The sequence below is a fragment of the Bufo gargarizans genome, chromosome 8, assembly GCF_014858855.1.
Source record: "Bufo gargarizans isolate SCDJY-AF-19 chromosome 8, ASM1485885v1, whole genome shotgun sequence".
In the NCBI taxonomy this organism is placed as follows: Eukaryota; Metazoa; Chordata; class Amphibia; order Anura; family Bufonidae; genus Bufo; species Bufo gargarizans.
Window position 1 is genome coordinate 35297658 of NC_058087.1, and position 15627 is coordinate 35313284.

A 15627-nucleotide genomic window follows, 5' to 3' on the forward strand; every position below is an offset into this window, starting at 1 on the left:
AAATTCCAAAGGTTCGGCTTACTGAGTAACTTTAAAATGAATCCCACTAAAAGTGAGATGCTCAATATTTCTCTCCCGTCAGATGTAGCTTCCCAAATTCAAAGCAATTTTCCCTTTCAATGGAAGAGCGTTAGTATAACATATTTAGGATTACAGATCCTAAGGCAGCTCCATCTACTCTATCCTCTTAATTACCTACCCTTACAGAAGAAGGTATTGGAAGATTTACAGAAATTCTCTTTGAAGCACATCTCGTGGTTTGAAAGGCTCGGGGTCGTTAAGATGGACATTCTTCCGAGATTTCTGTATCTTTTTCAAACTGTCCCAATAAGTGTACCAAGGGGATATTTTGTGGTTCTTCAGAGGGCCATTACTCGATTCATTTGGAATTCAGGTAGGGTTAAGATTGGCTCTGGGGTTCTGGCTAAACATAGGGATAAGGGAGGGTTGGGTCTACCAGATCTTAAGGTATATCATGCATCAGCATTGGTGATGAGGATCGTAAACTGGTCGGATAGAGACTCCCCGAAACTTTAGATTAAGATGGAGCTCTCCCCAATAGATTTATCGGTGGCAACATGGGTTACCAACCGCCCAGCCCAAGAGGGTTGGCCTTTCTTGGTGAGACACGCCTTGGCCTGCTGGGATTATTGGACCTCAAAGTTTCAGATTTCGCACAAAAAAAGTCCTATGACCCCAATCATGTGTAACCCTGATTTCATGGTAGGGGAAGGGGCACTTAATTTTCTGATTTGGCACAAATCCCAATGTCCTAGGGTTCGGGACGCTATGATACAAAAACGCTTGCAAAATTATGATTCCCTTGTACCTGATGATAGATGGAATGGCTCCACGTGGCTTGCATATGCCCAGATAAGATCTTTCATACACAGCTTATTCGACCGAGGGTCATGTCCTGATATGACAGCTTTTGACAACATCTATGTGAAGCCTGATGTTCATTACAAGCTCATATCACAGTTGTATGGGCTTCTAATGGACTGTAGTAGTCCTGATTTAGCCCCGTTCTTTAAAAAGTGGGAGTCTGATCTACAGCTATCCTTTTCAACGGAGGATGTCCTGAAGATGTGTACACTCTCTCATGGATTGTCTATAGCTGCTCATGCGAAGGAAAAGAAATATAAGATTCTATCCAGATGGTATTATTGCCCCTCGACTCTAAGCAAGATGTTCCCGAATGTCTCTAACCTGTGCTGGAGATGCAATTCGGAGGTGGGTTCAATGTTACATATATGGTGGGAGTGTCCAATAATAAAAAAAAATCGGGATCAGGTGTTCCTCATTTGCAACAAATTCACAGGTAAAACGGTTCCCAACTCCCCTAAGATTGCTCTTCTATCGCTTATCCCTGGCTCGATAGCTAGTCTTAAGAAAAATCCGTTACGGTTCTTTCTGATAGCAGCACGCATGGTAATTCCGCGCCAGTGGAAGAAGGTGGAGGCTCCCTCTCTCTCTGCATGGGCGTCCGAACTCAGATATTTATTAAGAATGGAAGAACTTGCAGCACTTTCGCAGGGTACGGAGAGTCTATTCTATAGTAGATGGAATTCTTTGGTGGATTTTGCCCACTCTTCTGATTTTTCAAGGCTATTAGGAGAACTCAGTAACACGGGAGGGGACGAGACCCAGGGAAAATAGTTTTGCAGCTTGCTTCTTATATTCCTTTCTTTTACACTAGCCATTTGATTACCTATATATCATATATAGATTACTTCCCATTTACGGGTCTTTTTGCTCTTTTTTCAAGGGCCCTTACAGGAGGGTTTATTATTCATGAATGTTACATGCGTATTGTCTTCTCTTGATTTTTGTAGGGTCTCTAGGGGTGATGTACTAGATTCCTAATGTGATGTATGGTATGTACAATGCCGTTTATTTGAGATTATTCTCTACACTTTTCTAGTGTTGTTTGCTTACCTCTATCATTCGTTCACACTGATTGTCACTGACATTGTGGATCCTGCGTGATCCTTTATTGGTATAATGTAATTTGGTTGATTGATGCTCGTGTGCTCATTGCGTGAGATTGACACTTTTTGAAATTAATAAAGTGAAGTAAACATAGATTAATATCCCAAGGATCCAATGGAGGACGGAAGGGGGGCGCAGCATGTGCCACCCCCTGCAGAAAAGTCCAAACCTCCGAAAGCTAATCTAAATTTATCTGAAAAAGAATGGAGAGAGCCGACACTTGCTCTTTGAGGGAGCTGAGAGACAGTCCCAAATCCATGCCCAACTGCAGGAAAGTCAAAAGTCTCGGCAAAGAAAAACGAACGGGAGACAGCTGTTTTAGCTCGCACCAACTAAAGTAGGACTTCCAAGTCGCACCGGACAACCCCTGAGATGGTTGGCCCAATATCAGAGAGAGCCGAATTGCCCTCAACTCCAGAACATTGATTGGAAGGAAGCGCTCCTTGAGTGACCATACCCCTTGAACAGAGAGATTTTCCAACACTCCCCCCCCCCCCAACCCTTGAGGCTTGCGTCCATTAACGCCTTCCAACGGAAAGGGCGGAACGAGCGACCCAACGTCAACATCGGAGAGACCATCCACCATCTAAGGGCCTGGCACACTGGGGCAAGGAGACGCATTGGCCGATCCAAGGAGGCTGGGGAGCGATCCCAGCTGTTCAGAATGGCTCGCTGAAGCGCTCTGGTATGGAACTGAGCATAGGGAACTGCTTCGAAGGCAGAAACCATGTGCCCCAGTACCCGCATGCTGCGACGAATGGGAACCGGAGCTGGCCGCAACAATAAGTGAATCTGAAGATGGAGAGCGGATAGTTTTTCCGGAGGCAAGAACACCGTGGCCTGACAAGTGTTCAGTACATGCCCAGATAAGTCAATCGCTGCGATAGATAAAGACAAGACTTCTGTCTGTTCACGATCCATCCGAAGCGCTTCAGTGTGTCCAGGACTATGCTCAGGCTGTGTCTGCTGTCCCATGGAACGATGGACCCTTCAGCAAAATGTCGTCTAAGTAAGGGATCGCCACGATTTCCCTGGCATTGAGCAGGGCCATGACTGCCGCCAGAACCTTCGTAAAGACCCTGGGAGTCTTGGCCAGGCCGAATGGGAGGCCTACAAATTGGTAGTGAAATGGACCGACTGCGAACTGGAAAAACCTCTGATGACTGATGCATATGGGCACGTGAAGATAAGCGTCCTTGATGTCTATCGAAGACAGGTACTCCCCCGGTTCCATGGACTGACCTCAGTGAAGGAAAGGGTTGAGCGCCTTGAGGTGTAGAACGGGACGGACTGTCCCCTCTTTTTTGGAAACCACAAAGACATTGGAGTAAAACCCCAGAAAACAGTCTTGCGCAGGAACTGGAACAATCGCACCTTGCTGCAGCAGCGTGCAAATTGCCAAAAAAAAGAAGCTGCAGGAGAGGCCGGAGAAGACGACCGAAAAAAACGGGACGGAGGGGAGGATTTAAAATCCAGCTTGTAGCCCTCTGCAATGACCTCCCTCACCCATGCATCTGAGATGTGAGCCAGCCAAACATGCCGAAACACATAAAGCCAGCCGCCCACCCGAGCGGAGGGCGTCGGGAGCTGCCCGTCATGCAACGGGGCTCTTAGGGTTAAAGGACTTGGAGCCCTATTGACGGGAATGCCAGGAAGGCCGCGGCTTGATGGAAGGCTTCCGCTTCTGGCCTGCGGACGATTTATCGGATGCTCCCTTGGGGCCGGAAAAACTCTGAAAGGAACGAAAAAAGGCTTCCGCTTTTTTGCTGTATTAGACCGCCCCCTGTTCTGAGGTAAATGGGTGCTCTTACCACCTGTAGCGTCCGAAATGATCTCACCCAGGCACTTACCTAAAAGTCTTCGGACGGTAAATGGGAGGGCCGTCAGGATCCGCTTTGAAGCATTATCTGCCGCCCAGCATGAAAGCCATAGGGTACGACGAATAGCCACCAACAGGGCTGACGAGCGAGCCATAAACCTGGCCGCGTCTAAAGATGCTTCACAAATATATGCACTGGCATGCGAAAGCTGCAAGGCCACATCTGCAAGTTTCTCCAAGGGGACTCAGGACCATGATGTAAGTTATTTGCCCACTCCCCCATAGCCTTGCTCACCCTTGTAGAGGCAAACACCGGCTGCAGCGCTGTGCCCACTGCTTCAAAGGCAGATTTTGCAAACGCTTCCAGCTTCTTATCTTTGATATCAGAAAAAGAAGCCCCATCCGCCATTGGCAAAGTAGTATGTTTAGCCAATACGGAAACTGGGGGGTCCACTACAGGTGGAGCCGACCATTTCTTAGTCAAATCCTCCGGGAAAGTATAAAGAAAGTTCATGCGTTTTGGCAACATGAAATGTCTATCAGGAAAATTCCACTCCTTGGAGAGAGAGGAATCAAACTCCTGGTGGCTGGGGAAACACTTGTGCAAATGATGGGACTTCCTAAAGGAAACGCCCGCGCTGGCAGATGATGGAGCTGAATCCTCAATCTGCAATGTCTAAATAACTGCCGAAATTAAATTGTTTTTAAAATTTTTGCTTTCCGTATACGGAACCATTCATTTCAATGGATCCACAAAAAAAACAAAACGGAAGGTACTCCATATGCCTTCCGTTTCTGTATTTCCGTTCCATTCAAAGATAGAACATGTCCTATTATTGTCCGCATATCGGACAAGAATAGTACTGTTCTATCAGGGGCCAGCTGTTCCGTTCCACAAAAAAACGGAATGCACATGGACGTCATCCGTATTTTTTGCGGATCGCAAAATACTGAAAAAGCCATATGGTCGTGTGCAATAGGCCTAAAGGTATTGCAATGCTGTAACTTTTATGCATTTAAAGCGAGATACATAACAAATCCAGCTCTGCTACATTTATATATCATGATTTCCTAGACAGAATATTGGACCACATATTTTAGCTTTTCTTGGGAATAAATGCTCTGGAGCCAGCGGACACACTTTGAATAAGATTTCATTGACAAATGGCCCCACACAGGCACACACCAGTCAAATAGCTTCTTGGCACAAGGATCTAAGATTTGCATCCATAGATAGTCTGTAGTTGGCATAGTGTGCAGCAGTTGATCTGAATGTCACTGGTAGCAGATGTGAATAGAGAATGAATAGCATGCAGCTTTTTCTTCCCGTATCGCAGAGTTAATTTAGTTTCAACAAAGGATTTCTGCTCCTCTAAGTCACCGGTTAAGAGTTTCATTTCAGAAGGCACAGCAAGTCCTGTTATGTACATGAGCTGAGACATGTTTTAGTAACTTAGTTTTTGCTGAATTTTAGGTGTCCATTACAGAGTTTAACAGGGCTGTGGTTCAGTGTAATGGATATAGATCTGGATTGTACCTACGTCTTTTATGTAGTCTTGTTGGGGGATGGGGGTTTCAGTAAAGTAAGAAACCCCCCATAATCTTTTAAAGGGAATCTGTCACCACCATATGGCCATATACAGGGCTTACATTGTCCTATCACACACCTATAATGTAATGGTACTAGGGGTGGGCGATATGAACGATATAAAATCGGGCAACTATATAGATTTTGTCTATATCGCCATATTGCGATAGATGACTACGGAGCGGTAGTGAATTAAAGAAGCTTCTTACTCACCGCTCCGTGGCCTCCGGACTCTGCACCGTGCTGCACTGGCCAGGGCCTTGCGTGAACACATTGTCAGCGCGCTGGCAGACGTTGCGTGTGACGTCAGGTCCCTCCCAGTGCAAGCTGGGAGGAAGATACAGTCCGTCTCCTGCAGACTCCATCAGCCAGCCGCGCACCCTGCAGGAAAGGTAAGTATATTAGCAGGGGCCCGAATCTACCGGGGGGTGGTGGATGGCTATGGCATGGGGCTGATGCCGCTGGCTGGGGGACATGATGATGGTGGCAATGGCATGGGGCTGATGGCGCTGGCTGGGGGAGATGGAGGATGGATAATGGCAATGGCATGGGGCTGATGGTGCTAGCTGGGGGACATGGATGATGGCAATGGCATTGGGGCAAATTAATTAAACTATGTTTTTCCAGCTTCTGGAAGTGTAAAGAAAAAGACAAAGGTACTATTATATTCATGTATAGGTGTGCGATAGGACAATGTAAGCGCTGTATATGGACATATGGTGGTGACAGACTCCCTTTAACAGTGTACAATTGTCAGATTAGGTACTGCAACACGCAGTACATCTCCAGATGTTATATTCTGGTCTCCATTAAGAAACTACAATGGGACTTTGGAGATAAACGTATGCACAGATCCTGTCTACCCCAAGAATATCCACAGCCAATCCAATGTGTATGGGGGGGGGGGGGGGGGTCTCCTGGTGGTAGATATTGGGGGGGGAAACTGAACTAGGCATGTTGATTTTGTCTTGTCACCCTCTCCCTACTGAACAAACATGCATGCTTTACTAAATCAAGTACGAGCATGTTTATAGGGCATTGAGGGTCTAATACAGGTGCCCAGCTTTACCCTCGGCAACATAATTGCTTCATCAAACTTGCAGCCTCCATTCATGCTGAAGCATGTGAGCAACCCAGTATCATTTTGAGTTGGTCTGAATGTGCCAGTCTCCCCGCATGGCTGTCCTGTCTGTCTCGCTAGTAAAATCCCCTTTTAATAGGCTACTATTGGAGACATCAGAAATTACGTGTTCTCAATTCCCCATTAAAGTGATTTTCATATTGGAGTGGGGCAGAATCTGCGTCAAGTCTGTATTTCTGCCCGTATTTCTCCTATACTTCAAAAACGTACTAATAGGTTAATTTGTAATTTTAGATTATGAGCTCCAATGAGGACACGGGCCTATGTGAGTTATCTTGGTGCTATGGCGGGATATATAGACACTATATACACTGACCAAAAATATAAACGCAACACTTTCGGTTTTGCTCCCATTTTGAATGAGTTGAACTCAAAGATCTACATTCACAAAAGACCCATTATTCTCAAATATTGTTCACAAATCTGTCTAAATCTGTGTTAGTGAGCACTTCTCCTTTGTCGAGATAATCTATCCCTGTGGCATATCAAGGTGCTGATTAGACAGCATGAATATTGATCAGGTTGTTGACTGTGGCATGTGAAATGTTGGTTCACTCCTCTGGTCGTGGATGAATGGCACAACAATGGGCCTCAGGATCGCCTCATGGTATCTCTGTGCATTCAAAATGCCATCAATAAAATGCACCTGTGTTTGTTGTCCATAACATACGCCTGCCCATACCATAACCCCACCGTTGACGTCAGCAAACCGCTCACCCACATGACGCCACATATGCTGTCTGCCATCTGCCATGAACAATGAAAACCGTGACTCATCCGTGAACAGAATGCCTCTCCAACGTGCCAGACGCCATCAGATGTGAGCATTTGCCCACTCAAGTCGGTTGCGACATCTGTTGCATTGTGCTGTGTGATCAAACTGCACATTTAAGAGTGGTCTTTTATTGTGGGCAGTCTAAGGCACACCTGTGCAATATTCATGCTGTCTAATCAGCACCTTGATATGCCACACCTGTGAGGTGGGATGGATTATCTCGGCAAAGACACAGATTTAGACAGATTTGTGAACAATATTTGAGAGTAATGGGTCTTTTGTGTATGTAGAAAATGTTTCAGTTCTTTGGGTTCAGCTCATGCAAAATGGGAGCAAAACCAAAAGTGTTGCGTTTTATATTTTTAGTCAGTGTATAAATAGAAAGACTCCCATGCAGTCAATGGGAGAACACATGACAATGTAAAGCAACTAAGGTTGAATGGGACTGAGCTGCGATACAAAGCACAGCCACTATACCATATACGGCGCTGTGCTTGGTGAGCTGTGAGGAGGCCGCAGCGCTCACAGGAGCCCCACTGCCTTCTCAAACAGCTGATTGGCAGTCAGATACGGATCACCTATCCAGAAATCTCATAAAATTTCATAAAACCCCTTCAAAGCTCCTCAGTGAGCAACTATTAGGAGAACTAAAATGGCCGCCGTCCTATTAGTACACACAAAGCCTGTCCTAATCACACAGCAGGACAAGTTACTTCGCAACACTACGGTAAAGAGCTGCCTCATCCTCCTCTCTGCTCTGCTTGTTAGGGATTATGATCCTGAATACAGATAAGATCTTCAGCTGAATCTCTGTAGGAATGGAGATCATGAGGAGACATAAAGTACAGGTTTTGTGTGGACTAGTAGGATGGCGGCCATTTTATTTCCCCTGATAATTGTGCCCTAGACAAAACGAGCCATTATAACTAATGAAAGGTAATTGGGAATATATTTATAATAATGTAATATTTAAGTATTTTTATTTTCTTAACTCGTGGAGAAAACCTTTGATGCAAATGACCATATTACAGCTCCATACAAGTTCTGAGATGTACAGAGCTGTAATGCAGCACCCATACTGGTCCTGTTTCCGCAGGCAGAAGAAAACACTTATAGAAAGTTACCTTCATTAATGGAGGGAAATGAAAGAGAGTCAGGTAATCATATGTCAGTTTTTCAATTGCAGCCTGCAAAACAGAATGATAGTATCAAAATTACATATAACTAGGGAAGAGCATTTCCATGTTTTCTGTAAATATCATCACGACAGATTGATATTGTAAATAGGATGTAGGCCTGTTTCGCACTTGCATTGTTTTCCGGTAGTGAGTTCCAGCAGACGATCTCAACACCGAAAAAAAAAGTTTCCATTTTGTCCTCACGCATTCTGAATAGAAAGAGATCCGTTCAGTTTTCCGTTTCATTTGCATTCTGTGTCCTTTTATCGAAACAAATCGGCTCCATCACTAAAAACAATGTAAGTCAATGGAGACCGATCCGTCACCCATTGACTTTCAATGTATTTAGTGACAAATCCAGTTTGCTCCATTTTGATTTCTCACAGCTGCATCCTAACGGAATGGATGCATCCTGACGTGTAATAAAAAATGATCCGTTTAATTCCGTTTTTGGGATCCTCTGCTCAATACTAGAATTAACAACACAAGTGTGAAACCAGTCTTACTAGGGTGGATGGCAGCTACTGACCTCATACCCACAACCTTCTAGCAGAAGAAATAAGGCTATGACATGTAGATGTGTGATAGAACATGGGATCAATACACCACAGTAGAGAGAGACAATGCTAAGAATAACTCCACATGAAGCTGAATGAGGGGAATTCTAATCCAACTAAGCCACAATCTATTTGTCGTCTTTATGGGATGTTCACACGTAGTGGATATGCTTTGGATCTGCCGTCAGGAATTACATAGCATTCACGTGATCATGTCAATTTATACTGATGATTTCCAACTTGAATTTCACCTCTTGCAATGCATCGGGTGGATTCCTCAGCAAACTCTGTTAGGACTGTATTATTTATCCACGTGCTATCCACCTTTTTTTTTTTTTGCAAATCCATTCATTTCTATGGTGCCATGCACACATCAGTGTACTGCCAGACGAAAAACAGCCTTTTCTATTAGAGAGTAAAATAGGGAATGCACATAGAAGGTATCTATATTTTGCTGTTCCTTTTTTTTTGAGGACTGAAATACAGACACAATTAAAATGTATGGGCTCTGGCGAGGCAAATTAGTTGTTCCCGAATTCTTGCTGGGCTTAGGTGAATAACTTCAGGATTTGATTTTTAACCTTTAATACCATTTTAAAACATGAATCCAAAGTCTGCTTCCGTACCAAGGTACCAGTCGGTGCCAAAGCCAACTTAGGATCCATGTTTTAAGATGGTTTTAAAGTTAAAAAAATCTATGTCCGAAGTTATTCACCGAAGTCTCACGAGACTTCGGGAATAGCTCACTTCACCTCGCCGGAGATCATACATTTTAATGCTCCGTACAGCGTTAAAATAAAGTTTAGAGTGAATCGACTTCGGATCTGAAGCTCGATTCGCTCAACACTAGATGAGGCCTAATGCAGGGTTTTCAGAAAATCTGTATGTGTGGACGTATCCATACATACCTCCCAACTTTTTTGATGGTCAAAGAGGGACATTTTTGGTTCATTGTGTGAAAGATCTATTTTTTTCCCTTAAAATCTATACACTTCAATAGTTTTCTCTTCCGAAATAACGCAAAAATAATCTGAATATAGAAATATCTAAACTCCGAACTGCATCAAATAATGAAATAATATACAAAATAGGCTCAAATATACAGAGAGGAACCATAGAAACACTTTCTGGGTCAATATTGTGAATGTAATAATGCAAATCCATACCGAAGATCAAAAAGAGGGACATATAAGGAGCAAAGAGAGACAGTTACTTGGGTCAAAAAGAGGGACACTTGGGAGGTCCGTTCGAGTTTGGCTATGGTCCTTCCTCCCATGATTAGGATTATTATTTCCCAGGACACAGACTATGATTAACTCGCATTATGAGCACTATTATTGTGTTGTACTAGAAATGCATTTTGCTCACCTTCAGATGGATGATGTGACCTTTGGACACTATGCCCATATCTTTCAAATCATTCTCCTCCAGTAAGAGCAATCTCTTTCCCGTAATATGATGTTCTTTAAATAGAAAGGGATAAGCGCTCTGCAAACCAGAGCCATCATCTACAAACGAGAAGAATATTAAAGTGATCTGCACATCACACAGGCAAGGAACGATAGTGATGAAAAATGGCTACATAAACCCACCTGTTTTCCCCAACTGTTGTACCCAAAAAAACTGTAAAAAGAAAAAACAACTTTAGACTTGATTTGACAATCAAAAATACAAACATGTTTGATTTGCTTGTTATTTTTTCCCTATACTTTTAGACATCTGCTGATCTTCTCCATACAAATAGGAAATTGTATTCTGAGGAACACAGCAGAGACACCTCTTCATAACCAGATTAGCTGGTTCTAAAAGGGGGTATATGGCATGCCAGGGAGGTATAAGTAGGGGTAAAGAGGAGAGGACACGAAACTGGAGAGAAGGATGGTAAGGAAAAAGCTAAAAGGGGATCTGCAGGAAGTAGGGCTCACCAAATTCATGATTAAGAATATCCATCCAAGGATCTTGATTAAACTGCTGTATGCACAAAGCTATAGCCAAGGTGGCACCAGAGAGACCCTCTCCCATAGTTAGCTTTATTCCTGCAGTCTTACATATAGCCAGTAATGGCTAGAGAGTTATCAAATTTCCCAAATTAATTGGCTCATCTGTAACAAGACAACTCTTTCTTTAGAAACCAGCTATTCTCTACAAAAAGATGTACCAAAACGTGCACATGAAGAACAAAACTAACTGTGTCCAATATCATACTACAGATACACAGACTGATATCGGGGAGGGAATGGCAGAACTGCTGAGGCCACAGACTGTTCTCATTGTAATTATCCTGCTTCCTAGGACACTGACACCAATATTGGCAATTAAATATTTTTTGTAAATAAGGACAGGCCTCTTGGACCTTCTACACCTGAATGCTGGGAGCGGTTTAGGAATACCTCCATGAACCCTTACAGCTTTCAAACAGTATCCTGCCTTGAGCCTGTTGGAAATGCAATTGTAAAAGCCAGTCGTACAGGCAACTAACCTATAATTACTGCCACACTGTAAAACCAATTTCTGCAGATGGTGTGCGACTGAGCCAGTGAAAATAGCTTGCTACTACAAACTACGGTACATTGCAAGAACCCCCTGATTAAAAATTGCTAACAAGTGACTTTCCACTGATTTCAAATCGTGTTTTTTTTTTTTTAAGTACTGATCTGAATTATGTGCAATGTAGGCTACCTGTATATGTATATATGTGTGTGTGTGTGTATATGTGTGTGTGTATATATATATATATATATATATATATATATGTATATATATATATATATATATATATATATATATATATAAAACGGACAGCACTCCAGATAAAAGATACTGGTGTTTATTGACCCATGTGGATGGCAACGTTTCAGCTCATACACACAGTGCATTGCAAAAGTATTCACCCCCTTGATTTTTTTCCTATTTTGGTACATTACAGCCTTAAGTTCAATGTTTTGTTAATCTGAATTTTATATGATGGATCAGAACACATTAGTCTAAGTTGGTGAAGTGAAATGAGAAAAATATATAAATAAAACTATTGTTTAGAAATTGAAAACAAAAATTTTGCATGTGCGTATGTATTCATTGCTAGGAAGCCCATAAAAATCTCTGGTGCAACCAGTTACCTTCAGAAGTCACATAATTAGTGAAATGATGTCTACCTGTGTGCAATCTAAGTGTCACATGATCTGTTATTACATATACACACCTTTTTTTGAAAGGCCCCAGAGGCTGCAACACCTAATTAAGAGGCATCACTAACCAAACACTGCCATGAAGACCAAGGAACTCTCCAAACAAGTAAGGGACAATGTTGTTGAGAAGTACAAGTCAGGGTTAGGTTATAAAAAAATATCCAAATCTTTGATGATCCCCGGGAGCACCATCAAATCTATCATAACCAAATGGAAAGAACATGGCACAACAGCAAACCTGCCTAGAGACGGCCGCTCACCAAAACTAACGGACTGGGTAAGGAGGGCATTAATCAGAGGGGCAGCACAGAGACCTAAGGTAACCCTGGAGGAGCTGCAGAGTTCCACAGCAGTGTCTGTACATAGGACGACAATAAGCCATACGCTCCATGGAGTTGGGCTTTATGGGAGAGAGGCCAGAAGAAAGCCATTACTTTCAGCTAAAAACTAAAATGTACGGAGGAAGGTTCTCTGGTCTGATGAGACTAAAATTTAACTTTTCGGCCATCAAAGAAAATGCTATGTCTGCCGCAAACCCAACTCATCACTTTAAGAACACCATCCCCACAGTGAAACATGGTGGTGGCAGCATCATGCTGTGCGGATGTTTTTCAGCAGCCGGGACTGGGAAACTGGTCAGAGTTGAGGGAAAGATGGATGGTGCTAAATACAGGGATATTCTTGAGCAAAACCTGCACCACTCTGTGCGTGATTTGAGGCTAGGACGGAGGTTCACCTTACAGCAGGACAATGACCCCAAACACACTGCTAAAGCAACACTTGAGTGGTTTAAGGGAAAACATGTAAATGTGTTGGAATGGCCTCGTCAAAGCCCAGATCTCAATCCAACAGAAAATCTGTGGTCAGACTTAAAGATTGCTGTTCACAAGCGCAAACCATCCAACTTGAAGGGGCTGGAGCAGTTTTGCATGGTGGAATGGGCAAAAATCCCAGTGGTAAGATGTGGCAAGCTCATAGAGACTTATCCAAAGCGACTTGGAGTTGTGATTGCTGCAAAAGGCGGCTGTACAAAGTATTGACTTTAGGTAAATCATTGACTTTTAATGTTATTTTGTCCTATTTGTTTGCCTCACAATAAAAAAATAAAATAAAAAATCTTCAAAGTTGTGGGCATGTTCTGTAAATTAAATTATGCAAATCCTCAAACAAACCACGTTAATTCCAGGTTGTGAGGCACCAAAATATAAAAAAAAGTCAAGGGGGTGAAAACTTTTGCAAGGCACTGTATATATATATATATATGTCCAATGTACCCTAATATTGCATATTTATCACATACATCATACATAACACCATTAATTACTGATGTTTTTACAAGAAACTGCCATTCCTTGTCTGGTCTGTGAGAAGACTTTTTGCATATCAGAAAATTACCGGTACTTGTATCTATATCCAGAAAACAATGGGCACAAGCGGTATGAACAGAATTCCCTCCATTCATTGATATCTAAGCCTTTAGCAGTACATTTCCCAGATGGAAGTAATTGTTATAATAAATCTGATGCCCATAGCTGTACCTATGTAGACATACTGCAGACAACTGCATGTCCTTTAAATCTATAACCTGCAACAATTTAAGGGGATGTAACAGGACATTTTTTTGCTGTCAAAATATTCCTAAAATTTATTTATTTTTTGTTATGGAAAAATCGTATGTATGTTGGCATGCATAAGTTGCAATGGCTGTCAAAATAGATTCTCAAAGGGTACAATTGGATAATAACTAAGCCAGCCCTCTGCACTGATGAGGGGCAGAGAGTACTGGATTAATTGAGAGGCCTAGGATTTGGGGGATACTAGGGGCAATCTCCCCCCGAAACAGCTGTCTGTAGATGTGGTCCTTATGGACCTTGTGGACTTATAGGATAGCTGCCTTACATCTGATGGCATAAGAGGCAGAGCTTACTAAGAGCTAATATGCATACCCTCTAACACTAGGACACAAATGCAATTCCATGCACATGTCGTCCTTGGTCAGTGATGTCATTTAGCACTATCACAGCATAATAAGGGCACACACTACATTTTCACACAGCTTACCACATCTTCTTCAGTCCATGAATATATATCAAAGGAGGGCAGAAGCTGCAGAGACAAAAAGACAGCAAGTTAGAGATCACTGGATGAATCTTACCTCCTAGTCACACATCCTACAGGCGAACATGGTACTGTAGGACTACATGTCCCCCCGTCTCAAATGACCAGATTGGACCACTGGCCTCAGATGTGGAATCTTGTGAATAAAGCAGTTTAGCTTCATTCTTGATAATTCAGTGACCTTAAGGTATTAGTAAGTCTCCCTGGCTTGAGATTTCTTCCATCATTCTTTTCTTTCTTAATTATTTTACATTTACTCCAACTTGATTTTTCGGTACTTCTGTCCTATAGGCTTCACCATTCACTTACCTGCTCCCCTTAATCCCTGTTGGAGTTGTATTCAATTTGGCTGGATTATTTTGTCTCACATTTAAATAAAAAACAAAAACTGAGACATCCACTGAGGAGGAAGATGAACAAGATTCTTGTTCACATTGGCCCACATTTACTATGGCTGCACCTGAATTTTTCCTTTTTGTACATCAAAATCCAGTGCATTTTTTGTGCTACATGTTACATCCCTTTTTTCCACACAAAGCTTGGCTAACCTTTTGGATGGTGCGCCTCAATTGATCATTAAAGGGGTTGTCTCATCTGAGACAATGGGGGCATATCGCTAAGACGGAGCCCCAAAAGTAGTGGAGGGTGCAATACGCATGCGCAGCTGCCTGCCATTTATTTCTATGTCGTTGACAAAAATAGGCGAGCACTGGCTCAGCTATTTCCGTCGGGCCCTTAGAAGTGAATGGGAGCGGTGGCGGTACTTTGGTCCATTGAAGTCTATGACATCTGTCTTGCATCCATTTTTCACTGAATACTGATAGTTAAGGCTTTGAAAATAAATGTGCTGCTTGGGGACACGTCGCTGCTAAGGCCAGCCATTGGCTGCAGCAGAGCAAGTGATCCTGTCCATGGAGGAAGTTTACATGCGGGGACCGGAAGTGCTATGAAGACAGGTTGGGATGCATGGAACCTAGCAGCAGGGAGCAGGTAAGTATACTTCCCTAAACAGGTCCAGCAGGGTGGGAGTGACATTTCTAAAGAAAAAAAAAAAGTAAACGTTCCCCCCTTTAAGCTACAGTGGGTCCCAGAAAAGACATTTATCACCTATCCATAGCATACTGTAGGTTATAAATGTATGATTAATATGGGTCCTAACACTTGGATCCACATGGTTACTGCAACAGAGGTCCTAAGTCTCCTGTTCCTCACCCTGGTGAAGAGAGTTTAAAAGGAGCATGGATGCTGATGCTCTATTACAAGTCTATAGTGCT

General features: G+C 42.9%; 1 protein-coding gene across 2 annotated transcripts in view; it reads right to left on the reverse strand.

The window, feature by feature from the left end:
- Nucleotides 1–15627, reverse strand: part of MAP3K20 (mitogen-activated protein kinase kinase kinase 20) — a 215695-nt gene that overhangs the window by 50116 nt on the left and 149952 nt on the right. For both annotated transcript variants that reach the window (XM_044303724.1, XM_044303723.1), the window contains exons 12-15: nt 14297–14341; nt 10643–10673; nt 10419–10558; nt 8440–8502 (exon numbers count right to left, since the gene is read on the reverse strand). In XM_044303724.1, coding sequence (XP_044159659.1) covers nt 8440–8502; nt 10419–10558; nt 10643–10673; nt 14297–14341 — 279 coding nt within the window. The remainder of the gene's footprint in view (nt 1–8439; nt 8503–10418; nt 10559–10642; nt 10674–14296; nt 14342–15627) is intronic.